Here is a 27,824-nt window from a genome sequence, read left to right as displayed (position 1 = left end):
GCTGGTGACAATGGTGGTGAGAAGGTGGACTCACTGAGGGAGGAGGCCCATTCGAGGTGCCTTGAGAACCTGAAGCCAGTACTGACAACAGAAGCCACCACCAGGCAGCAGGAGGAATAGATGGGGAGCTCTGGTGCAGCATGTCAAGAGTTGCTGTCCTTTTTCTATCTTGTCCATTTTCAGATGATGGCAAGTATGACTGTGAGAAATCTGAACTGTACAGTAAGATAATGAATGGAGTGTGGAATTCCTAAGATCATTACAGGAGGCCTTGTTCTGGACACCTGCTCCTCCTGGGGTTAAAAGTGATGACAAAGAGGAGTAGGGACTTTTCAGTGGTGGCACCTGTATTGTGGGACTCCTTCTCCAGAGAGGCTTGCCAAGCAAGTCCCTTGGTGACTTTCAGAAAGCTGGCAAGGAGCTTGCTCTTTGCAAGGAGCTTTAGGGAGTAATCCTAGTCTGTGGCTGTTTTAGATTAATTTTAACTGCAATGTTTTGTTGGATTGTCAATTGACTGGATTAAAAAATAAAAATAAGTTCTCAAGCACACTGTATCACTTCCCCACCAGCCTCCCCTCCTACACACACATCATTTTGCTACTTATTCAAAGAATACATTTATTTATTTATTTATTTATTTATTTATTAAATTTATTAATCACCCATCTGGCTGGTCACCCAGCCACTCTGGGCGATGTACAACATATAATAAAACAGTTTAAAACAATAAAATTCTACAATAAAAACATTTTCTAAAATACCCTAACCCACCCCAAATGCCTGCCTGAACAACCACATTTTTAATGTACGGTAGAAGCTCATTAAAGAGGGGGCATGACGGAGTTCCTTAGGGAGGGAGTTCCACAGAGTGGGGGCCACCACAGAAAAGGCCCTCTCCCTCGTCCCCACCAGTCTAGCTGTCCTGGCTGATGGGACAGAGAGAAGGCCATCCAAGGCTGATCTTGTTAAGCAGCCTGTCTGGTGTTGCTGGAGGTGCTCCTAAAGATAGGCTGGGCCAGAACCATACAGGGTTTTAAAGGTCAAAACCAACACCCTGAATTTGGCCCGGAAAACAACTGGTAACCAGTGCAACTCCTTCAGCACTGGAGTGATGTGATCTCGCCGGTGGCTGCCTTTAATCAGACGAGCCGCCACATTCTAACAACTCCGAACAGGAGTTGGCCAGGGGAGTTCGGCAGGGGAGGTCAAGGGGGAGGCCCCTAACATTTTTTATTTTTTTAACAAACTTTTTTCCATTTATTTGTCTTGTAACACACACTGTCACACCAGTGGGACTCTGCTTTTAACCTCTACTGAGTAGAGGAGCAGGCACAGGCTAGTCTAGTACAATCACAAAGCTAGACACAAAAAGGGAAAAGAGGCTATGGAAGGACAAGACTCTCCAGTGGTGGAGACCTGCAAGGTGTGTGCAATGTTTGTTTTCCTGCCTGAGAACAACATGGCCTACACCTGCAACAAGTGCAAGTTGATCACACTGCTGGAAGAAAAATTAAGTGGACTGGAGCGGCGACTGTCGACCCTCCAGGGAATAAGAGAACACGAAGAGTTCTTGGACAGAATGGGGGAACTACAGCAGCAAAGGGAAGACCAGAAGCTTGAAGAGCAACAGCAAGATGAGGCAGTGGAAAATGCTGAGGTGAAGAAAAATGGAGTAGAGGATACTCCTTGGAAAAGGGTGACAGTTAGGAGAAGAAGAACTAGATGCCACTCTGCACCTGTGGAAGCAGTGGAGCTGTGGAGCCGATTCCAGGTACTTGCGGATGAAACTGGAGGACAGCCTGCAGAGGAAGAATCACAGGGGAACCTGCATGAGAGTGAGCAAGAGGCTGAAGGTCAGTCAAACAGAGGCGATGAAACCCATGCATACAAGAAGAAGAAGAGAAGAGTGGTAGTAGTGGGAGACTCCTTGCTGCGTGGGATCGAGACCCAAGTATGTTGTGAAGACCCGTGGACTCACCAGGTATGTTGTCTCCCGGGAGGACAGATTAGAGACGTGACTGAAAGGTTGCCTGCACTCATAAAGCCCACTGACAGGTATCCCTTTCTTCTCATCCATGTGGGAACAAATGATACCTCCAAGCAGAGCTACGAAGAGATCACAACAGACTTTGAAGCTTTGGGGAGGAAACTCAAGAACTTTGGGGTGGGCCCAGATAGTTTTCTCATCCATCCTTCCAGGAGTTAGAAGAGGGATAGAAAGGGAACGAAAAATACTCCGGGTGAATGACTGGCTACGAAGGTGGTGCCGACGAGAGAGATTTGGATTCTGGGACCACGGGCTATACTTCCTGGAAGATGGGCTGTTGGCTAGGGACGGGTTGCACCTCACAAAGGATGGGAAGAATGTGTTTGGCCACAGCATGAAGAACTTCATCAGGAGGGCTTTAAACTGAATCCTACGGGGAAGGGAGATGTAATGTTGGGGGTAACAGTGGATGTAGGTGCATGTACTGCAATGGAGAGAACAGCTCTGATAGTGCCCAATAATAGTCTTCAGACACATGTAGGAAGAAAGCCAGACTATGAAGCACATGGTCTTCGATGTCTATATACTAATGCCCAGAGTATGGGAAACAAACAGAACAAACTTGAACTCTTAATACAAGAGGGAAATTATGACCTGACAGGTATAACTGAGACTTGGTGGGATGACTCTCATGACTGGAATACAGCAATTGAAGGATATAACTTGTTCAAAAAGAACAGGAGGAACAGAAAGGGAGGTGGGGTTGCACTGTATGTGAAAAATACATATCTCTGCACAGAAATACAGGAGGAGGAGCTTGGTAGCCCCATCGAGAGCATCTGGGTTGAAATAAATGGAGCAAAGAATAAAAGGAACCTGGTGGTCGGAGTCTACTACTGGCCACCCAATCAAGGAGAAGACAAGGATGAAACTTTTGAAAAGCAAATAGCCAATGTTTTAAGGAAGCATGATGTAGTAGTAATGGGGAACTTCAATTTCCCCGATATTTGTTGGGAGACAAATTCTGCAAAACATGGCCCCTCCAGGAAATTCCTGACTTGTGTGGTGGATAACTTCCTCCTACAGAAAGTAGAGGAAGGAACTAGAGGATCGGCTATCCTTGACTTGATCCTAACCAACAGAGATGACTTAGTGGATAAAGTAGCAGTTACAGGAACTCTGGGGGAAAGCGACCATGTTGTACTTGAGTTCTTGGTTCTAAGGGAAGCAAAAGCTGAGTGTAGTCAAATGCGTACCCTGGATTTTAGGAAAGCTGATTTTAATAAACTCAGAACAATGATAAGTAAGGTCCCATGGCAAGCGACGCTAATGAGAAAAGGAGTCCAAGATGGGTGGGAGCTTTTAAAAAAGGAAATTCTCAAGGCACAATCACAAACAATTCCAACAAGAAGAAAAGGTGGAAGAAATAGAAGAAGCCAATGTGGCTTCACAAAAAGCTGAGGGATGACCTGAAAACAAAAAAGGACACATATAGGAAGTGGAAAGAAAGCCAAGTAACAAAGGAAGAGTACAGGCAGATAGCACAGAATTGCAGGGATGGCGTCAGGAAGGCTAAAGCTGAGAATGAGCTGAGGTTAGCAAGGGATGCTAAAAACAACAAAAAGGCTTTCTTCAGCTACGTGCATAGTAAAAGACAGAGGAAAGAAATGGTGGTTCAGCTATTAAATGAGGATGGCAAAACGATAACAGAAATTCCTACTTTGGCTCAGTCTTCTCCCAAAAGAGGGTCTGTGGCCCCCCTGGCAAAGGCGAAGTACAGGCTGAACCAGCAGGATTGCAGCTTGAGATCAATAGGCATATGGTCAAGGAACACCTCATTACTTTGAATGAGTTCAAATCTCCAGGGCCAGATGAACTGCATCCTAGAGTAATAAAGGAACTGGCAGAAGAACTCTCAGAACCACTGTCTATTCTCTTTGAGAAATCATGGAGGACGGGGAAGCGCCAGATGACTGGAGGAGGGCTAACGTTGTCCCTATCTTCAAAAAGGGTAAAAAGGAGGAACCTGGGAACTACAGACCAGTCAGTCTGACACCAATCCCTGGGAAAATTCTGGAGCAGATGATAAAGGAATCCATCTGGAAGCACCTTGACAACAATGCCGTGATTACTCGAAGCCAACGTGGATTTGTCAAAAACAAGTCCTGCCAGACAAATCTGATCTCATTTTTTGATCAAGTAACCTCCCTTGTAGACCGTGGGAATGCTGTAGACATCATATACCTCGACTTCAGCAAAGCTTTCAACGAAGTGCCCCATTATATCCTGATGAGCAAACTAGCTCAAAGTGGGCTAGATGAAACAACGATCCGGTGGATCCACAGTTGGCTACAGAATCGGACTCAAAGAGTGCTTATCAATGGGACCTTCTCAAACTGGGGAGAGGTAACGAGTGGGGTACCGCAGGGCTCAGTCCTGGGCCCAGTGCTCTTCAACATTTTTATTAATGACTTGGAGGAGGAGGTGCAGGGAATGCTGATCAGATTTGGAGATGACACAAAATTGGGCGGGATAGCTAATACCTTGGCAGACAGAAACAAAATTCAAAGTGATCTGGATAGACTGGAGCGCTGGGCAGAAAACAACAGAATAACATTTAATAGGGATAAATGCCAAGTTCTGCACCTAGGAAAAAGAAACCAAAGGCACAGTTACAAGATGGGGGATACGTGGCTCAACAAAACTACAAGCGAGAAGAATCTTGGAATTGTTGTCGATCACAAGCTGAATATGAGCCAACAATGTGATGTGGCTGCAAAAAAGGCCAATGCTCTTTTGGGCTGCATTAATAGAAGCATCGCTTCCAAATCCCGGGAAGTACTAGTTCCCCTCTACTCAGCACAGGTGAGGCCTCATTTGGAGTACTGTGTCCAGTTCTGGGCACCACACTTTAAGAAGGATGCAGACAAACTGGAGAGGGTTCAGAGGAGGGCAACAAAGATGATCAGGGGACTGAAAACAAAGCCCTATGAAGAGAGACTGAAAGAACTGGGCATGTTTAGCCTTGAGAAGAGAAGACTGAGGGGAGATAGGATAGCACTCTTCAAGTACTTGAAAGGTTGTCACGGAGAAGAAGGCCAGGATCTCTTTTTGATCATCCCAGAGTGCAGGACACGGAATAATGGGCTCAAGTTACAGGAAGCCAGATTCCAGCTGAACATCAGGAAAAACGTCCTGACTGTAAGAGCAATACGACAATGGAACCAATTACCTGGGGAGGTGGTGGGCTCTCCCACACTGGAGGCCTTCAAGACGAGGCTGGACAGCCATTTGTCAGGGATGCTCTGACTTGGATTCCTGCATTGAGCAGGGGGTTGGACTCAGTGGCCTTGTAGGCCCCTTCCAACCCTACTATTCTATGATTCTATGAGTCCAAAATGACCCCCAGGCTGTGGACCTGGTCTTTCAAGGGTAGCCGTACCCCATTCAACACCAGGTCAACATCCCCCAGCCTCCTCTTGTCTCCCACCAAAAGTACCTTGGTCTTGTCAGGGTTCACCTTCAGCCTATTCCTCCCCATCCAGCCACTCACCATCTCCAGACATTTGGACAGGGATTCTATGGCCAACCTTGGTGAAGATTTGAATGTGAGGTAGAGCTGCGTGTAGGGATGTCAGAGAATTTCTCCACGAATCTCGAGGAGGCCAAATGCCAGCGCATTCGGCCCCCCGAAATTGGTGGAGAAATGGTCTGCCCCCCCCCCCGGGACAGGACTTACCTTGGTTGAATGTCCCTGGCAGCGGCGGCGGCTCCGGCAGCGGTGCAGCGGCAGCAGCCGGTCTTCCGACCAGCTGCCGCCGCCGCCATTTACAAGTAAAAAAAAACAACAAGCAAATGTGATAGGCTACGTAAAGATTTACGTAGCCTATCACGGCTAGATTTTAAAAAAACACTGTGATAGGCTATGTAAATCTTTACGTAGCCTATCACGGCTGACTTTGAAGAAGAAAAAAAAAGTGCGTATGCAAATGGCGGCGCCCATGGGCGCCGCCATTTGCATTCCTTATTTTGGCACATGTAGTCCACATAAACATTTACGTAGACTACGGAGAAAATAAGGGCAACGCAAATAGCGTTGCCCTTATTTTCCCCATAGTCTACGTAAATGTTTACGTAGACTACACGTGCCAAAATAAGGAACACAAATGGCGGCTACGGCTACCGCCATTTGCGTCCGGGCAGGAGGGGCGGTTTCGCAGCTGGAGGGACAGGGCGCCTCCCCCCTGGCCAGAATTTCAGTGGGGAAGGATGGGGCGCCTCCCCCCCGCCAGAATTTCGGGGGGAGGGACGGAGCGCCTCCCCCCCACTGCGAAGCAAGCTTCAGGATCAGGGAAGTGACTTTCATCCATCCCTAGCTGTGTGTCATCTGCATACTGATGACACGCACCCCAAACTTCCTGATGATAGCCCCCAGCGGCTTCACAAATATGTGAAATAGCATCGGGGAGAGGATGGAACCCTGTGGCACCCCACAAGTGAGTGGTCATGGGTCCGAAACCTCCTCTCCCGGTGCTATCCTCTGGTACCTGCTGGAGAGGAAGGACCAGAAGCACCGCAATATGGTGTCTCCAATGCCCAACCCCTCCAGGCGGTCCAGGAGGATACCATGGTCAAGGGTATCAAAAGCCACTGAGAGGTCAAGGAGAACAAAGAAGGAGCATTCACCCCTATCCAGAGCCCTCCTCATATCATCTACCAAGGCGACCAAGGCCATTTCTGTCCCATGCCCAAGCCTGAAGCCTGACTGAAATGGGTCTAGGTATAATTGGTTTCTTCCAAGTGTGCCTTCAACTGCATCGCTGCCACCACCCGCTCAGTCACCTTGCCCAAAAATGGCAGATTCGAGACTGGGCAAAAGTTGTTCAGAACTTAAGGATCCAAGGAGGGCTTCTTTAAGAGCGGTCTTATCACTGCCTCCTTGAGGGCTGATGGCATCACTCCCTCCTCAAGGGAGGCGTTCACCACCGCCCTGATCCCCTCACCCAGTCTCTCTCTGCAGCCCATAATGAGCCAAGATGGGCAAGGATCAAGTAAGCAGGCGGTCGGCCTTGCAGATGAAAGCACCTTGTCCACTTCATCAAAAGGAAGAAGCTGGAACTGATCCCACAAAACCGGTTTGCCACAGGCCACCTCTCACTCACTAACTGTATCCACAGTGTGCGGAGTAACATCCTAATCCGATCAATTTTATCTGCAAAGTGCCTTGCCAAGGCCTCACAGGAGGCCTTAGAATGCTCCAGTGGTTCTGGAGCCACAGGACCGACCAGGCTCCGGACCACTTGGAACAGCCTCCTGGGACAGCACTCTGCAGACGCGATAGAGGCAGCATATTATTCCTTTTTTGCTGCCTTCACCGCCACGTGATAGGCTGAAGATACAGCTCTAGCCCGTGTCTGATCGTCTTTGGAGCGAGACTTCCGCTACCGGGGCTCTAGCCGTCTCACCTCCTGTTTCAGAGCTCGTAACTGCGGATTGAACCATGGTGCAGTCCAAGCCCTGTTCAGGGGGAGGGGGCGTTTCAGAGCCACCCGATCTAATGCCCCAGTGATTTAGGCATTCCAGCCACCCACCAGGGTCTTGACCGAGTGGCCGTTGGCGTGCTCCAGAGAATCCCCAAGCGTGTTCAGGAATCCATTCGGATCCATAAGATGCCTGGGGCGGACCATTTTAATGGGTCCCCCATCCCTGCGGAGGGGTTGTGGAACCGAGAAGTCTAATGTCACCAGATAGTGATCTGACCATGACAAGGGGGTGGTGGATATACCCCCGACTTCCAGATCACTCCCCGCTTCTCCAGAAACAAACACAAGGTCTAGCGCATGACCGGCTACATGGGTGGGCCCAGTTAGAATATGGTGCAGCTCCTAGGAAGCCATGGTCTCCGTGAAGTCCCGAGGTACTCCTGTGAGGATGGCCTCTGAATGTACACTGAAGTCCCCCAACACCAATAAGTTAGGGGACTGTACACGCACATCAGAGACCACCTCAAGCACCTTGGCCAGGGAGTCAGTCGTGCAGCGGGGTGGACGGTACACGAGCAGAATCCCAGACTGCCCTTTGGGCCCAACCTCCAGTACATGCATTCAGCAACCTTGGTCTCCCAGAGAGGGAGTCTGGTGAGGACCAAGGACTCTGTAGATAACAACCACTCCCCCTCCCCGATGCCCAGCTCTCGGCTGCTGTGCATACGAAAATCCAGCTGGACACATGGCCGCAAGAGTTGGAGCAGCAGCCTCGGCCAGCCAGGTCTCCGTAATACATGCCAGGTCTGCACCCTCATCCAGGATCATGTCATGGATGAGGGAGGTTTTCTGGGTAACAGACCTGGCATTGCAGAGCAACAAACGAAGGCCAGAAGATGGAGTCACACCTCCCCCAGCCATCCTTTGGCTCTGGACACGTTGTTCAGTGTTAATTGGCTTATTACACTGTATTAAAAGAAAAGTGTGAAAGAGTGATTCAATATAAAAATTTCTAGGCCATAGTAATAAAAGGGAAAGATATAAACAGATGGCTGAACATATGCAGCATGCAATAGTGGTTTATTAAAATAAAGTACGTGTTGAAAATAAGGTTTTGCTGCATAACATTCTGAGGGCAGAACTCACTGACGATTAAGTTAATAATGTTAAGAAGCTGTCATTTTAAACAAATAAATTAGATTTTAAACCTGGTCGACAGCCTCTCCTGCTTAAACAATACCATAAAAAAAAATCAGAAAAGGTTTAATTAAATTTAAATCATGTCTTATGCAATTTGCCATATTTATTCTAGCTTAAAATGCCAATTGTGAACCAGTAAATAGGAAAAGCTATCTCATAAAGGAGAGCAGATTGTGGCTATGTACATTAGAACTTTATTTCTGGTTTACTGCTGAAGGAACCAGTCTGGAACTGACCTTGCCACTGCATGGTTCTTACTTCGTTACTGGCAATTTGATGTTAAATCCAATTGGGCTACCTCTAGAACAGCCTTTCCCCACCTGGTGTCCTCCAGATATGTTGGACTGTAATTCCCAGCCAGCATGGCCAAGAACAGTGTATCAGATGTGGAGGGCAGCAGGTTGAGGAAGGCTGCTGTAAGAGATCTAACACTTGCTTCAAACATACCCATGGAAATGTTAAAAAGAGACAGTCCATCTGATCAAAATAAATCATAGGTTTTCCTTGTAATTTCTGCTGCAGCCATAGCCACTGCCAAAGCATCTTTCTCATTTGACCAGCAGTTTTACTTTGGCAGAAATGGTAAGCACTATTCCAGCTCCATGCACAGTTCCGTCCAGTGAACAGGTATCACCTCTTTCAATCAGAAACAAGATGGTCAGTTTCTGGATTCAGAGGAAAGAAATGCTTGGGCAGAGAACCATTCCCAAATGTAGCTTCATCCACACTTCCTTCCACACTGGAAGGCAGAACCATGTACTTGGAGGAGCGACCCCATTCCTTTACATTATAATATAGGAATGATCCCTCGTCAATGCTTGGTTTAGGGTGCAGTGCTATGGATTAGATGCCCCATTAGATCTTGGAGCCCTCCAGCCATCCTATGCTCTGCCAGCAAGAGCCTTGCAGGGTGAGAGAGACAACAGAGGCTTTTTCGCCTGAGAGAGCACTTTCTCCCTTACCAGCCTGCCTGGTCACTGAAGTTATCAGAGGGCTTGGTCCTGGTGGTTCCACATAGACCTATGGCCTGATTGGAGTCCACCAGAAGAAGAGCCTTCAGCATGGCAGCCCCCTTTCTTTGGAATTCCCTGACCCTGAAGGTCAGGCAGGCACCAATACTGCATTGTTTCCGGTGCCTCCTGAAAACAGCACTCTTCCAGGAGGCATTCCTTAATGGACCAGTCACAGTTTATATTGGTATTGTGTGTTTTTTAAAGAAGTATAATTTTAATGTGCTGTTTTAATCTTTTTTATTCTTCTACTGTTTTATTTTTTGTGCTCACCACTCCGAAATCTGTTCTAGATATGGAGCGGCATATAAATATTGTAAATTAAATAAATCCTCCTTAAATGCATTTTAAGTTAGATAGGCCTCTGAGCCCATCTAACTCTCTTACTTTGCTGTGGACAAGGACAGGAGCAAAGAGGCTTATGGATCTGGAAGATCCATGTCCATTCTCCTCCCTGCCCAATTCCCCGCCCCCCCCCCAAATGTCATTTCTTCCCTTTCAGAGGTTGCAACACTGAACTTAGGAGAAGGAGCTGCTGCAGAGTTTTTTGCAGCAGCTGGGGGGCAGCGAGGAGATCAAAGATCCAATCTCCTCCTCTGAGGTCAGAGCTTTGTCTCTGACCTCAGAGGAGGAGATCTGTAGCATCTTATGGCCCCTCAGATGCTGTCTAGGATTGCTCTCTAAGACTGACTTTTGTATCAACCCTGGCATGGTTATTGTCAGTGACACTGGATGATCCTTTCTATGGTAAATAAATGTCTTAAACAAATCTTTAATAAGTGTAACCACCTATTTTCCTTGTTTTGATCATATGCTACTTTTTATTTATATTTACATCATTCCTTGTGCTTTGGTAATCTGGGATTCCCTGACTCTGGCATGTTCTCAAATACCAGGGAGCAGCCAATTCTCCTGTAGCAAAGGTGAAAGTGGTGGCCCTCCTTTCCACTGTGTTTTAGAGTGGTCTTGTCCAATACTATTTCTCTTTTTTTCTTTAATTCATTACACATGATCTTCACATTCAGTACATATCTTGTTCTTGTTATTCTTGGATGACACTGTCTACACTGCACTGGCATTGACATTAGCATTTCCAGTCATTAGCCCAAGGTTTAAAAAGCATGACTGAATGTTCAATAGTCTGCAAAAAATAAAAATAAAACCCTGCAAAAAGTATGCAGTATAGCAGGGATGGGCAACCTGCAGCCCTCAGCATACGTTCATGCAGCCCTCAGCTTAATTTCAAAAATGCTCCACATGTGATAAGTTCAGACTCTGGGCAGAGCTGTCTGTTCCTTCCTTGGCAGCCTACTGGGCAGAAAGGATATTGGAGGGAGAGAAAAGGAGTGCCCCATCTAAATTTGGCTCATGCCCTGACCGCTGCTGCCTTCAGCGCCACCCAACCACTGACATGTGGACCCCAACAAATTAACCACAAAGCAATGCAGCCCTCAATATAAAAAAGGTTGCCCTCCCCTGTGGAATAGGGTGCAGTGTTCCAAGTTGGCCAAGAAAAGAAAGGCACCAAGCTTGCATCAAAAGCACTTTTATTTGTATTGTGCTACGATGAATTTTAAATCTCTCTTCTCAGAGTGCGAACAAAAGGGACTCCTTGGCAACAAAGCAACTGGGCATGCAGAAACAGTTTTTGTAAACTAATATGTGGGAGGACTGAAAGGAAACCTGCAGTGACCTGGGCATTCAGTAATGTTCCAATATTGTACTTCTTACGCCTAAAGGAAGGAAGTAAAGACAACTTACCATTGTAGCAGTGAATGGAATATTGTCAATTAGGGATGATGCCAAAGCAGAGACCCAGAGAACTAAAATGATAGCAACTGTCAAGCGTTGGTCTTCAGGCACCATCTGGTGTTACAAAAATAATATACATATTATTATAAAAATAATAAAATAAATGTTCCCTTTGCCCTGAAAGCTATTATTTTGCAACTAAAATGGTTAAATTGATGGCTCCTTCTAAACTGGAAAAAACATTCTGCAGGTTTTTTCCCATAAATATATCCAATGTTTCAAAAACTGATATGAAATACAAATGTATTAGCAGAAATAGCATAATAGTTGTCTGATTCAACAGAAAAGTGTGGGGTGGGGGGATTACAACTGTTAACATTTCTAACAGCTAAATTTGTTCTCAAGAATAAATTAACATTATCAATAGCCATCATTTAATGAGTTCATTTGGTTGGATCCAACTAAGTCATATTTAGAGTAGAGCGATTGAAATCAATGGGATTAAGCTAGTTGTAATGAACTAAAGCCCTATTGATTTTAATGGGTCTACTCTAAGTATGACTAAGTTCAAATCCATCCCATAATATTGTCCATTAACTATGTATTTCCCCCTCTTATTTATTACATTTTTTCCCACCCTGACTCTAAGCTGGTCAGGGTACTATACCTGTGGTTTTCCTCTTTTGGACTCACAACAACTCTGTATGGTAGATAAGGATGTATGAAAAAGTTGTTCCATTGTGGGGTGTGTTTTTAAACAGATTTACCCACTTTGCATTTTTCAGATCCAAAAGCAATTTGCTAAAAGAAATCTGTGCATTTCTGAGCTTGCAATACATTCCGCAAACAACAACAAAATCTATTTGACAACATGTGCACATTTGAAAAAAATGTGCAAAGAAAAATGCAGGCCTTTTTAAAATGCAGTGAAACTGGGTACACTGAAATGCACATACTATTCAACTAACCAGCCAGTTCTTTTAGCTATAGGCTTCTAATCTTACAGCATTGCTAAAAGGGTTAATAATAAAATGTATGCAAATGTATTTGAAACATTAGATGCAAGGGGAATCTCTGGACCCTGACTGCTCTTCCTGGGTGCTTCATAACTAGTGTCCACCTCCAAGTTTTGGGAGACCCTTGCAAAAGATGCCTTCAGCCTCCACCCCAAGTAGCAACCTCCTCTTCCCTGCTGTTGCTCCTGCCCTGTCACTCTGGGCCCAAGCTGGACCACCACCATCCAGAGAGTGAGGGAAGGTGAGAACTGGTGCTCCTTCTCCTTGCTCCTTTCACTGCTCACTCACTTGGAGAAGGCAGGTAAACAGGAAGCAATAGAAGGAGTAGCAGGGAGATTTTTGTCTTGGCAACAGACCCCATGCTGGAGGGGCATGGGACTCAGCAGATGCCCAACGAATCTCACCCCTGATGTCTGTATGCATTCACTCTAGTGGTAAAGATAGGGGAAAATATCTATGTCATCCGTGAGGAAGAACAGTCACTATCTATTTGCAATGTGATGGCTTTATTCACCACATTACAATCATATAACTAAAAGGGGAAGGGGAAATTCCATAATTTCATTGCTGGCACTACAAGTTTATTGTTGAATCCAGGATCACAGGGAAAAAGTAGGAACCAAAACATAATTTTGTATCCCTGACCACAGGATTTAATAATTAATTTAATATCATAAATATGACAGCAATACAGAAATGTCTCCATTTCTGAGTGAAACAAATTATTATGAAGTATACCTTTATTAACAAAGCTGTCTGTTCTCCTATGTATTCTATTAAATGAAGATGAGCCAAAGCCTAGTTTGAAAAAAAAGATTTAATTAAGTTAAATCAGATATGTAAAATTCACACTTTAAATATTTCAGCAAATAAATCCCTTAGTACAGAATTGATTATCTTTCAAGTACAAAGTAACTTCAAAAAAATCTTTAAAATATTTGATTTGTCAACATTTATTATAATTCTTACCAAGAGAAGTTGGTTCAATAAAAGGTATAACTCTGACTACTTCATCTCACCCAAAATAACTATGGCACACGTCATCTACGTTTCTCTTAAACAAAGAGCTGGTTTCCATTATCACTTAACCTGAAACTGTAAGCAGCTGGTTAGCTTTTTTAACCTTAGAATTGATTACCCGATAAAGAGATTAACTGTCATATTCTGACAGGTTAAGAGGATGCCTGTAGCTTAGTGGCAGAACCCATAATTTGCAAGTAGAAGGTCCTAGCTTCAACCCCCAGAATCTCCAGATAGGGCTGGACAAGACCCCTTCTTGAAACCCTGGACAGTGGATCCCATTTAGTATAGACAATACTGAGCTAGATAGACCAGTGGTCTAACTCAGTATACAACACCTTTCTACATTCTATGAGTGCATAAGGCACCGTATGGGTACTGACCTTTAGCCAAAATACTCAGCAGTAAATGGCAAGTCTTGGCAACAGATACAAATTATGAGTGATTTGGACTTTGTAGGGCCTGGGAGAGCTCCCAGTGGAATCTCCCAGAAAGGTAGATGTTGATCCACCAATGGCCTGTTTCATTGATTATGTATGTAAAGGGGATTCCACATGATTAATGTGAAGAGGGGCTGTACCACTGGTCCCACCCCCAACATTTATGTGTTGAGTCTGGACAGATGCCTGAAGAGAATAAGCCTTCTCACATAGGCTTCCATGCAATCTGGAACACCAGCTGCACAGACCATATAGAAACCTATATGAATAGGCTTTCCTTCAGACATCCACACTCAAAGCACCAGTGTTGGCAGGCAGAGTTCGGGAGGTGCATGCCTTCAGGGGAGGGGCCCACCACATGGCTCCCCCTTACTTACAAGAAGCCATCTTCCCACATTCAATACATGAAGGGGGCTAGAGTCTACAGCATAACTGAGCTCTTCTGTTCAGTTATGCCAGTGAGAGCCAGTGTGGTGTAGTGGCAAGAGTGTTGGACTGGGAGCCGGGAGATCCAGGTTCTAGTCCCCACTCGGCCATGGAAGCTCACTGGGTGACTTTGGGCCAGTCACACACTCTCAGCCCAACCCACCTCACAGGGTTGTTGTTGTGAGGATAAAATGGAGAGGAGGAGGATAATGTAAGCCGCCTTGGGTTCCTTGCAAGAGGAAAAAAGGCGGGGTATAAATGCAATAAATAAATAAATAAATTCCCTTCACAAACAATGTTACAGGGAATGGAAATCTTCACACTGTGACACCATTGAATAGCCTCAAGTTACAAGCTTTCCCTTCATGCCTGGGAACATCTTGGATACTGAACCATTTGGGTGCTGGCAGGCCCAATTCAGAGTCTGAAAGTTCTGAGACTCTCCTCCAAGCTTCAGAGTCTCAATTCATCCACTTCTTCAGTGGTTTTCAGGCTTCCAGCTCAAACTACATAAGGTCCAGTGGATTTAAAGGGGCCAGAAAACCTCTAGAGCACATGGTCCTGGCTGGGGGTCAGAATATGGAGTTCCAGGCCCTGAATAATGCTAGTGGGGAGGTATATTGCCTCACTTCCATTGTCATCATCTCATTTGGCAAGTACACCTCAGCATGGTTAAATTCTCGGCAAAATTTCAAAATTCACAGCAAGAATTTTGGGAGATTTGACTAAAACATTCCAATTTGAGCTCTAGAAAAATAAAGATGGTATGAAGCTGTTCATTTGGCATAATCCAGGTAGTAACCAACTCTGGAATAACTTTTGAGTATCTTTCTTTGCATAAATAAACCCCTCAAAACCAAGTTGTTACCTACCAACCCACTGTTATATTAACCACAAAATGCAGCATAATGGGAAAAGTAAAATAAATTACAAGTCATGGCAGAAAATACATTTATTTGTATTTGCTACACTGGAGACCATATTTAATCAAAAGGTAAGGATACATTTTATCCCCATTTAGAGCAGCACTTCAAAGTTTACACATCAGCTGTCTTCTACGAACAGATATATTGCTTCAAATCACTGCTTGAAATCTAATTTTTTACTAGAATATCACACAAAGTTCCAGCTCTGAAAATAACCCAGACAGTCCCAGCTGACCAAGTACTTTTACTCGTATACCAAAGAGAACCACGAGGAGGTAAACTATACTTTATTTATAGCCTGCCCTTTTCCACGGAAAGGGGAAATATGCATTGATGGGGGGATTTGTGCATTTTCATAAGTGCAGATTTGCGCAAATGAAAACTTTCAGAAATGAAAATTTGCACAAGTTCAGGAAATTAGGAAAAATCCAGTTCTGTCAATGAGCAGACAACAGAACAAAAGGCACCTCTGCCCAACCTTTGTTGGTTTTTTTAGCTCTTTGGTTTTTTCCCACTACCTACTAAAACTAAAAAGAACATAGGAATCCATGAGTAGGAACTAGGGCTGTTGGAGAAATCCTCAATGGAATCAAATGCGTTTGGATTTCTATGAATCCAACCTGTGAATTCTGCAGTGGACAGGCTTTTCCTGAGTTGCACAGATTCTGCAGACTTGAGGACCATTTTTGTTTTGTTTGTTTTTTTACTTTCTGGAATTTTACACAAATTTAGGCATAGAAAGAAACATAACATTTAAAAACACTGGCTGAAAATGTGCACTTCCCCAATAGGCTAAAGCATGAAAATGTGCATTTTGGGGGAATATGCATATTTGGGCAGGGGGATTCATGCATTTTGGGGAGATCTGTGCATTTTCCTAAGTGCAGATTTGCGCAAATGTGGATTTGCAGAGATGCAAATTTGCACAAATTCAGGAAATTTAAAAATATCCAATTCTGTCAATGAGCAGATGCCAGAACAAAAGGCACCTGACAATCCTCAAAACACAGACAGAACAGATATTACACAACAGATTTTACATCCCTAGTAGGAACATCATAACAACATCATACACCATAGAGATTTATTCTAGGATAAGCTTTCATGGACACTGTCCACTTCATCAGATGCATGAAGAGTTAACCTCAAATTGTGACACTTATATCCACATACTCTTGGGTAGGGAAATGTAAAAGTTATAAACCTTTTGCATTTCTATTCCCTCTGACCACACAGTTCACAACTCCACACACATACAGCATTTGTATATAAATCTGTCAATTTGAGGTTAACAGTTCATGCATCTGATGAAGTGGACAGTGTCCGTGAAACCTATGCCAGAATAAAATTCTTAGTCTTTAAGGTGCCACAAGACTCTCTGCTGTGTATGGCTGTTTCAGGTAAACCCACTTTTGTAGCTTAGGAGTTCTGCCAAAGCCACTGTTCAGATTTCCCATATTTATAAGGTAATTAGTGATCTGTAGCTTAAAATCTGGCTATCTACTTATTTCGAATTAGTATTTGAAATGCACCCCTTCTCACCAACTAAAAACAGCATAGGCCAGTGTAAGACTTGGTCCAGCCAATGCATATATCCATTTCCCACAAGGCAGCTGCACTAATCTACCACATTCTATTGCTGACCCTTCCTCTTCCCTCAGGCAGAATGTTCTTGAGCATTGTTTGATGTTGCTGGTGCTCAGACACTGCTCTGTCAGAGCACAGTCCTATGGGGATGCCCATCAGCCTCCAAACTTGCAGGCTAACAGGCATCCTATGCTGGGCGAGAGGAGTGCAGAGGTGATCATCATCTCCGTGCTCCTCTTGCCCTGCATTTTCACTCAGTGAATGATTTCGCCCATCTAGCTGGGACACTGCAGAGAAGGAGGGAAGGAGCTGGGGCAGCTGGAGGATTCTTCATAAGCCAGACATCCCAGTCTCCTCCCTGGTCCACCCATAGAACCACCCCCTTTCCCTCCTCTCCGAGCTTGCGTTTGTGAGCCCATTGAGGCAGCAGGTGTGGTTCTCTCCACGCTGGCTGCGAGGGGGTGGGGCAGGGGCACGCAGCTCGGACTCCTGGGTCCAAAGTCAGGCCCCGGTCTCTGGCCTCAGATCCAGGATTCCAAAATATCCTATGGCCTCCCAGACTCTGTCTAGTGGCCATAGGATTGCTCCCACTGACATTAAAAAACAGATATTTGTCCATTTTATATCTGCTGCTAATGTTTATCTGTTGTAGCCACATACATCCAGTATTTCCAGGCTTTTTGTAGTAAAGGGACATGTTAGAGATAACTTTTAAGTCTTTACTTCACTGGATTGGAGCTAAAGATTCCTCCCTCAGAGTGGTCTTGTGTTTTACTTTCATTTTCCTATTCAGTTCTGTTCACTTGTGCTTCAATAAAAAGCTTACAATTTGGGCCAAAAAGTGAATAGATCCTGCCTTCTTTAAAAATGAGGAACTTTGTGTTCCTCTTCAGGTATTCAATGGGATTGATTATGGACTCCCTTTCCATTTAACCGTGATTCGTTTGACACACTTTGTGCAGCCTGGGTCCACTGGTGTTCCACAGGTTGTGAGGAGCCATGACTCCATGACATACATCCACCAAAAATGTATGGAGATGTGCATCTCCTGTTCGTGCTTTCCATGTTTACTGCAGTGCAGACAGGTGAAATGCCCACAGGCCCAAGCCACCATCTAAACGTGAATCAGCCAAGCGTAGCCTCCAAATAAGTCTCTCAGAAAACATGGACTTGTACATGGTCCAAATTCACCTATCTTTGTTTCAGGTATTAAGTGCTCCAATGGGTGACCAAAGAGCATAGAAAATGAAGAGTAAACATTGTGTCAGCAATGGCATAAAAGACAGGGGGAATATACAACACAGATGCCTCTGACAGAATAACCATTTCAAAATAACCTTAATTCCCAGTAGTCTAACCTGTTGAAGTTTCTTTCTCTGTTTCCCCATTAAGACATGGGCTGAATACTCAATGAGGCATGACTTTGAAAACCTCACCACAACTGGGAGACATAAGCAGCCAGTCCTGTGCAGAGCATCTGCAGAAAAACAACTCAGCTGAAAGGCATTTATGTGGCTCAGCTGGTAATACAGTCTCATCAGAGGCAAAATGTTGCATAGCCAAAACTTCTAGCAGAAAACCAAGTTTAGAGAGAGTATTCACATGCAAAGGTGACTTCAAATAGATGGACAGGAGCACTCGAAATGCACTTTCTCATGCCATCACCCCACTGCAAAAGTAAGTTGCTCTAGCAGCTCTGCTCTCTCATTGTTAGCGTCAGCTTGATTGGCTGGAAACAAGGAGTCATTATGCTTATACAGGTTTCCTGCACTAGTACTGTGTAATGATCCTGTACTGTACCTAATAAATACTGCTCATTCCGCTGTTTGTATTGAGACATTTGTCCATCTAGACCAGCGTTGGGCAACTTCGGGAGGTCTGGGGGCTATTTTTGCCCATCCAACCACCTCTCCATGGTTTTTACACACACACACACACACACACACACACAAACCCTCACACACAGGTGCCAAAAACAGGGGGGGATTAAAAACAAAAACAAAATGGTATCTGTAGCTGCTACAGAGTTCCTTTTGGGCACTCCATAGCAGCTCCGGGTTCCATTTTGATTGAGAAAAAATTAAATCTTCTTGGAGTCCCCTTAGATTTTGGGGGGTGGCAGGGGCTGCACTGGGATGCTGTAGGGGCCACATGCAGCCCACAGCCCACATGTTGCCCACCCCCAATCTAAATTCTATACCAGCAGTGGGGAATCTATGGCGCTCCTGATTTTGTTAGACTGCAACTCCCATCAGCTCTAGCCAGCATAGCCAATGGTGAGGGATAATGGGAGATGCATCCAACAGCATCCCGAGGGCCACATATTCCCCATCCCTGGTCTTGCATCTTGGTAACCTAAGGGCCAAATTATATGTGATTGAGATCAGATCCATGTAATGGGGATCCGTTCTTACCGAAAGGCACTGTGCGGGTTAGAGCTAGAGAAGAAGATGTTTAACTTATGTCTAAATCTTCCCCACACACACACAATGTAAAAAAAATACAGTTTCTCCTGAAAAAAGTCAAATGGAATGGGGGAGAACAAGTTAAATCTTACATCCTAATGTAAATTATGTAACAATGTACATAAATTATGTACATTGTTACAAAACCTCTTTGGTAATTATTTGCGTATTTTTCCGCAGAACAAAAAAAATTTGCATCCATCTCTGAGCAGACAATGGAACAAAAGGCACCTGACAATCCACAAAACATAGATGGAGCAGATTTCACACAGCCTGTACATCCCTAGCAGATGCACAAATGCAGCTATTGCAGACCCAAGCCTCTCTGTTCACTTCAGTGGAGAGGACAGTTCCACATGTACACCTCTTTGCAAATATGGACCTAACCTCTCCTATTAAAGTCAACAAGAATTCCTCCATAGGCAGGAGTGTTTTGTGCACAAGTTAGAGCTATTGCACTTGCTAGGCTTTGCCTGAAAACTACATTCTATCATTATATACTGCAGCTATTCTTACTGTCATTTGAAGTCTGCATCTGCAGTCTGGAAATGAATCCTACCCAGGAGTCAGTAAATTACAAGATATAATACAATCTACTAAATGCTATAACATATACTTCTAAGAAATGTGTAAACAGTTTTTCTGTAGTTATGTCATCAAGACTAGTTCCTGTAGGTTCAGTTCTGGAAGTTATACAAATAACTTTTTGTCAGTTAAGGAAAGTCCCCCAAAACTAGACATTTACCAGATCCTTTGCTCCAGAATCCTAAGCTTTACCATGTTTCATTCCATTTTTTAAAGGAAGTTTATATGAAGTATATAGGGGACTAAAAGAAGACATCTATCCATGTCCATCGCTTGCTCCTTGTGGCAGTTTCAGAACACTGAAACAAGGCCAATAATTTTAGCAGCAATAGACTGAAATAGCAATAAGTGGCAAAAAAAGAAAAGAAAAGAAAGGCTTTCAGCTTGTTTTACAACTTGTGCAATTATAGCATACTAGAAACTGTTAAACAGAAAAGTACATTAAAATACTAGCACAGTAACTCACTCTGTTCCATCCTGAAAAATTGTCTTCAAGCCATGGCTAATTGATTTCAGGATGTCTTACACTAAGAACTGAAAAATCTACATCAGATGATCCACTGGGTTATTGACATGCCAGAAGTAAACACAAAATTGAGCAAACTTTCTAAAGATAACCAATGTTTCTATACTACGGTTTCCACCTGCACAATTTTAGATTGGCCTGCGTCTGATCCTGGTTTCATATCCTGCTTAGTAAGTGGAGATTAAACCAACACCTTGAATTGAAAACAATTGCTAATTTGCCCAGAAAACAATTGGCAACCAGTGCAGCTCTTTCAGTATTGGAATGATATGAACTTGTTACCATGCACTGGTTAGCAGCCTAGCTGCTGTATTTTGCACCAGTTGAAGCTTCCACAGGCTCTTAAAGGGTGACTCTATGCAGAACGCATTGCAATAGTCAAAATGGGATGTGATGATCAAGGCATGGATAACTGTTGCCAGGTCAGAGTGACCCAAGAAAGGTCACTGCTGGCACACTAACAATTGTGCAAATATACACTAGCAATGTCCGTTGCTGGGAAATCCGGTTCATTTTTTACTCGAAAGAATCTTGTGGTTCGATGTGTGTTTGCAAGCCAAGCTGCGGGTTTTCCCCCCGAACTCTGGGAACTTTTTTTGCATATTTTTTCCATAGGTTCTGCCATTTGAATAAATTACTGCCAAATTTGCACAAATTGCAGATCCTGCAAAGGGGTGTGTGTGCAAAATACCTGGGAAATCCACAAACTGGCCCAACTCGCTGCAAATCAAGTTAGGCACTGCAGCAGGAATCAAAAAGAAGTCCAGGGAGCTGAACCTAGGAAAACTCATTGAACTTCACCCACCAAGCAGATTTTTTTTTACATCCCTTATACATACCTTGCCACTATTGCCACCTGGCAATCCAGGGACAGCACAGGATCAAGAAGCACTCCCAAGCTACAACACACCTGATCTTTCAGAGGAAGTGCAACCCCTTTCAGAACAGGTTAAATCCCAGTCCTCAAACCTGACTTTCTACTGATCAATTGCACCTCCATCTTGTCTGGATTTCATCTCAGCTTCTTCACCCTCAACGAGCCCATTAGCGAGCCCCAGAAACATTCAAGAGTATTGACCGCTTCCTTGGTATTGGATGACAAAGAGCGACAGAACTGGATGTCATCCACATATTGATGGCAGCTCAGTCCAAAACTCTAGACTACCTCTTTACATCTGGAATGGCCCATTCTGTCACACTCTAGTGTGACCAAGAAACAAACCTGGGATACAAACAGGCTTTATTCTCAATTTGATTTGTAGTGTGCTGAAAGCAAGTCAAATACCTAGCAATAATAACCAAAGCTGAATCTACACATAGCAGTTATACTGTTATCATACCATTTTCATAACAATTGGTGCCCACTGGTGTCATGTGTACCAATAGTTATGAAAACAGTATGATAACAGTATAAATGCTATGTGTAGATTCAGCCCAAATAGTAACATGTTTCAAGTTCTGTCCACAACCCACAATTAACGTGCTTTAATGATACCATGCTAAGTATTCAAATGAATGATACAGACACAAGGATAAAGTTCAAATCCTTTACTAAATAAAAAGGTAGAAGATACTATGACTACAATACTCAACCATACGATCACACAAGATGTAAAATGCAGCAACTACATTAAAGCAGCCTTCCCCAAACTTGTATCCTCTATTTGTGTTGGACTGCAACTCCTATCATTCCCAAGTTCTTTGAACTTGGGCTGTGAGCTGCGAATGATGGAAGCTGTTGTTCAACACATCTGGAGGACACCAGGTTGGGGAAGACTACTTAAAAGAAATTAAGAAGCCTTGATGGGGATATAAGACCGCATAAGTGCCTAGAAAAACAGATATTATTTCCTGAAAGCAGAAAAAAGGATAGAAACAAGCTTGTACATCCACTCATATTAGAAGACTAGAGAGGAAGCTAAAAGGACTCCAGCACAGAGACCCATAGCCAGCCACAGATAAGAATGAAGAGAGAGCCTGTCCCTTTTGGAGATGTATGTAAGTGTTCCTGAAAGATTTGCTGAGCAAATTCTAAGAAATTTGCTTCACCATCTCTACAAATGCACATGCCATTTCTTAGAGTGTGTGTGTGTGTGTGCGCATGTGTACATGCATGTGTGTCTGCACCGTGCAGGCAGAACACAAGCACCAAACAATCACGAAAGCTCTGTAACATCCTTATTACAGAGGCTGGGAGGAGGAGTGACAGAGGCAATTTTCACTACTCCATCCTCTTTTTACAAAATTTTCCTCTAGATGGGCCTTTGAGATGGCCATTGAGCCCATCCAGAGAAGCTGCACTGTTGGGGGCTGTAGAGGCCATAGACTTCTCTTATCCAAGCCTCTCCACTCTCCTCCCTGCCCACCTGAATACCCCCTTTTCCCTCCCTCTGAGGCTGCATTTGTGACCTTCAGAAGCAGCCAGCACAGTTCTTTCCATGGCAGCTGTGAGCAAAATTGGAATTCAGAGTCCCCCTCCCAAGGTCCTCACAGTGTCTACAGCCTTGAGAGGGGGACTCTGAACAATCCTAGGTTCCCTGGAATGCTCTCCATAGGATTGCTCTCTAAATGCATGAAAGCATATAACATATCCGGATTTTTTCAGTTTAAAAATAACAGCTGCGGGGGGCCCCAATCAGGATCAACAGTGGACAACCTCACCTAGTCTGACTGCAACCCCATAGATGGCAATTTGCCATATATAAGCCCTCCCTCCACACATAGTCCACCTGTCATAATGGTAGTATATATACATATTAGGGATATGCACGGACCTCCCGCTTCGACTCGGACTCCATTTCGGCACTTCAAAAAGCAGCCTGCTTTTGCTCAGACTGATTTAGAGTTCGTTCATTTTGACTTGGTACTAAACCTGAGCTAAGGTTTGGACATCCAATGCTTCGTGCTTCCCATTGAGTATCATAGAAATCCAAAAACAGCTGTGCTGTAACTTTTTTTTCCTCTTGGTCAGAATTGGATGATATTTGCAGGCATAGTAGACCCTCGGGAGGGGATGAAGCCTGCCAAATGTCAGAGGAAAAGAAGTGCAGGATTTTTGCACCTTTATATTAATATGTATTTTTAACTGGATGAAAATTGCATATATAATTGTGCCTCCTGAGGGGATTAAGCCTGCCAAATTTCTTAACTGTTAGCGGCAGGGGGTGTTGTGCAAGAACTGTCTTGACATTTTGCAGGGAATGGCCACATCCCCCTGTGAGCCATTGTTCTGAAAATAACAGAGAACTTCAAGGTATTCCTAAGTAAGAAAACTGTAATGTTTCAGATATATTCAAATCTATGTAGCTACATTTTTTCCTCTGTTTTGTTTTGTTTTGTTTTGCTGAAAAAATGTTTCAGAAGGAGAGGTGCAGTACTGCCTGTGGAAGAGGAGCTCTCCAGTTTGGGGAGCAGGATTGATTCACTTCTCCTTCCCTCCCTTTGTGTTTCGCAGGTGGCAATTGCCACACATCCTAGAGGTATCCGCAGTAGGGATGCTGGAGAAATTCGAGAAGGATTAAAATGAGCTCGGATTTTAGGGATGTACGAAAGGTACTTACCTTTCGCGAATTATGTTTATGGTTGGGGGGGAGGCATTCCGTCCCTTCCCCCGGAATCCTCGCCGGGGGGGAGGTGCTCCATTCCTCCCCCCCCAGAATCCTGGCCAGCCGGCTGTGCTCCGCAGCAATTCTGCGGCGCCGCCGGCCAGCTCCGCCAGCAGCCGGACATCCGGCCGCTGGCTAGCAGGGACGCAAATGGCGGCAGCCGTAGGCGCCTCTGTTTCCATCCCTGCAGTCAGCCGTGATAGGCTACGTAAATGTTTACGTAGCCTATCACGGCTGACTTAAAAAAAAAACCGCGCGTACGCAAATGTCAGCGGCCACGGCCGCCGCTATTTGCGTTCCTTATTTTGGCACGTCTTAGTCTACGTAAACATTTACGTAGACTAAGACAGCGAAAATAAGGGGAACGCAAATAGCGTAGCGTCTATGCTATTTGCGTTCCCCTTATTTTCGCCATCTTAGTCTACGTAAATGTTTACGTAAATTAAGACGTGCCAAAATAAGGAACACAAATGGCGGCGGCCATGGCCGCCGCCATTTGCGTACGCGCGTTTTTGTTTTTTTTTAAAGTCAGCCGTGATAGGCTATGTAAACATTTATGTAGCCTATCACGGGGGTTTTTTTAACCTAGCCATGATAGGTTACATTTATGTAGCCTATCACTTTTTTTTTTTAAAACTGGAAATGGCGGCAGCGGCGGCCAGTCGGAAGACCGGCCACCGCAGCCGCCGCAGCCGCCAGGAAGATCCGCCCAAGGTAAGTCCCGTCCCGGGGAGGGCGGCCCGTTCCGCCACCGATTTCGGGGGGCCGAATGCACTGGCATTCGGCCTCCCCAAGATCCGTGGTGAAACTTTTGTACATCCCTATCGGATTTCTAAGAATCTGACCTGAGGAATCCACTGCGGAGTGACCCCCTCAGGCCATGTGGAGACTGTGGACTTTCAGATGATTTTTTTTTTACTTTCCCAAAATTTACGCATATATTTCCATAGAAAAATATATACATTTCCGCTGAGGAAACATTGAATGGAATGGGGGACAATACACTAAATGTTACATACTGAGGTAAATTATGTAAATGCTTACGTAAATACTTATGTAAATATTTATGTAATTGTTTACGTATTTTTCTGCATGACAAAAAAAATATTCGCATCCGTCTGTGGGCGGATGATAGAACAAAAGGCACCTGACAATCCGCAAAACACAGACGGAGCGGATTTTACACAGTCTGTACATCCCTAAATTCCTCAGGCATGAAACCTGAAAAGTTTCAGAAAGATCAGTGCAGGGGCTAAGGAGTTATGATTATTGAAAACCAGTTAAAGGCTTCTTGCATAGTGGAGCCTCATGGTGTTGGAAGAATGACCATTCACAGTCCCAGTGAGATGGTCTTCTCCTGCCCCAAAGCACAGTGACTGAAGCCACTGGTAAAATGTACCCTATGATTAGAAAGTAGACCTGTCAGTCTCTCGACTGCACTCACTCACTCACTCACTCACTCCCCCCCGCCCTGCCTGCACCCCCTGCACCATTTAAAGAAATGAAAGCAAAATATGCTATTTGGAGATATAAATATGGTGCATCTCTGAAACATGAGGCACTGACAAAACTTTGTTCTGGGGCAGCTTCAGTTTTGTTGGCCTCAGAGGAAAGCCTGCTTTGCCTCAGGAATCAACAGAACCAGAACAGAATGGCCTGCTTCTGCTCAAGCTTTCATCTGAATCTAATGCATATCCCTAGTGCATTGGATGCACCTAGATGTACCCCCAAGATGCATGTTCCTAGTGCATATTAACAAAACAGTAGCTTTCCCATCTCAGTCCTTTCAAAGTAATTGCCTTTTACAATCTCCTTTTCTGAGTGAATTTGAACTCTCATTCTTGCACCCTAGTTAAAACCTTAGAAAAAACTTTAAAATTTTCAACAACGCACAAATCAAAGTTTTTTTAAAAAAATATATTAAAAACTTCTTACCTCCATTAAAACAAACAATGCTGCAAAGAAAAGGAGAGTTGCCCATTCCACTCTATTCAGAATCATCTCAAAATCATGAATGTTGGCTAGCACGAGAAGCCATACAGCTCCCAACATGGCAATCCACCCTGCATAAAAGGAGAAAAAATATGTATCAGGAATACCCTTATACACTTTTAGCCAACTACACGCAATTCATCAACAATTCATCATTTTCTTTGTGGGTAGATGAAAAATATGGTTATGTTATGCAATAGCACGTACTCAGAAATGGTATGGGATGGATCCAGGATCTGTCTTCCATGAATGGAAGGGCTCCACTCACAGAAGATGCCTCTGCTGATTTTCAGCAGTCTCCCCTGTACCACAGCTCACTCTACCCAGCAGGGTCCCCCAACCCTCCATGCAGCCTTTTCAGAGAGATGGAGGAAGTGGGGAACTCTGCTTCTGCAAGCCAGTTGCATGCACCTACATCTGGATCCAACCCTCTATGTTTAAGCTTGCAGTCTTTTTTTCTGGCAGAGTGTCATGACAGAGAAAGTTTCTAACACTCACATAACCGCCACGCTACTTTCTAGGGATGTTGGAGGAATCTGTCCAGGGGGTGAAACTCGCCAAGCTTTAGTCAGCTTGCCCCCCTGGACTTCGACTCGCTTTCCCACAAGCCATCCCAACTTGATCTTCATCAAGTCGGGCCAGCTCGTGGATTTCCATCTTTTATCATTATTTGTGTAAAGCAATTTGCACAAATTATGGCTGACGTTTGTGTAATTTGCAGCCCCAGTGTATGCTAATTGCTTTTTATGCCTCCCCCACCGCAAAATCCTGAAAAAGTTCCTGGATTTTGGGAACAAACTCCAGCTCACCTTGCAAATGTAAGCCAGGTCAGGGGTGCCACAGGAATCCGTCAGGGCGAAAAAGGCCTGGATTTCACAGCAACGGACATCCCAACTACTTCCTTTAATTTTGTAATTTTCTTTTTTTTTTTAAGCATTAAATACATTTCAATTTACTTTTTAGCCTGTAGTTATGTTTGCCTGTTTGGACTTAGCTTAGTTATCCACCAGGGTGTTTAGAACCCATTTGGTGTGAGTTCTGAAGTTAAACAAGACCAAATTAACAGTATTGTGCTTTTAATATCTAGCATTAATTCAGCAAGTGGGAAGTCTCCCATCTCAGCATCTCCATACTAGACCTGTTGAATGTCTGCCTGTCATGCCCTATCAGAGGCGTGAGCACCATAGGAAAAGCTGCAGCATTAAATTTGTCCTAGCTTTGCATCTAACCCAGTACCAAATTTCCCTGCTGTGAACCAAAATTAAACACCGAGCAGCTGCACTTGCACAACTATCATTCTCCATTTGGGAGAGCCAATAGCGTGGCTTGGTGTATTCAGCATCTAGACAGAAGCATTATCTTTACTCAGAAAAGTCTGGTTCACAAATGAAAATTCCAGCCTTGCAAAATATACAATGAAAGTCCCTGAAGGAACCAGTGGGATGGCATACAGTGCTGAGTGCACATGGTAATTGCAAGTTTACGTCTCAGCTGGATATTAGGGAAGGGCAATATATATTGCCCATTTTGTGTGATGATAGATAGATAGATAGATAGATAGATAGATAGATAGATAGATGATAGATAGATAGATAGATAGATAGATAGATAGATAGATAGATAGATAGATCAGGGGTCAGCAACGCAGCAGCCGTGGGTGCACCTGCACCCATGAAATCCCCCTGATGTACCCACCAGACCCCTTGTGACCCACTCCATCCATTTCCTGATTCTTCTCCTCCTCCTCCCATAGATCACTTTGCTGCCCAACAGTCCCACTTCCTGCTGGCTGCCTCTTTCCCCA

At 44.4% G+C, this 27,824-nt stretch overlaps 1 protein-coding gene across 2 annotated transcripts in view; it reads right to left on the bottom strand.

Annotated features, from left to right (window-relative positions):
- The window catches only part of OCA2 (OCA2 melanosomal transmembrane protein), a 287,533-nt gene that overhangs the window by 70,984 nt on the left and 188,725 nt on the right, over window positions 1–27,824 (bottom strand). For both annotated transcript variants that reach the window (XM_084841774.1, XM_084841775.1), the window contains exons 18-20: window positions 25,964–26,091; window positions 13,187–13,246; window positions 11,442–11,546 (exon numbers count right to left, since the gene is read on the bottom strand). In XM_084841774.1, coding sequence (XP_084697900.1) covers window positions 11,442–11,546; window positions 13,187–13,246; window positions 25,964–26,091 — 293 coding nt within the window. The remainder of the gene's footprint in view (window positions 1–11,441; window positions 11,547–13,186; window positions 13,247–25,963; window positions 26,092–27,824) is intronic.

The sequence above is a fragment of the Heloderma suspectum genome, chromosome 3, assembly GCF_057233095.1.
Source record: "Heloderma suspectum isolate Gila_16-S chromosome 3, 16-S_ref, whole genome shotgun sequence".
NCBI classification, from domain to species: Eukaryota; Metazoa; Chordata; class Lepidosauria; order Squamata; family Helodermatidae; genus Heloderma; species Heloderma suspectum.
Note: the sequence above shows the minus strand (reverse complement) of the source record. Positions and strands in the feature narration are given on the sequence as shown.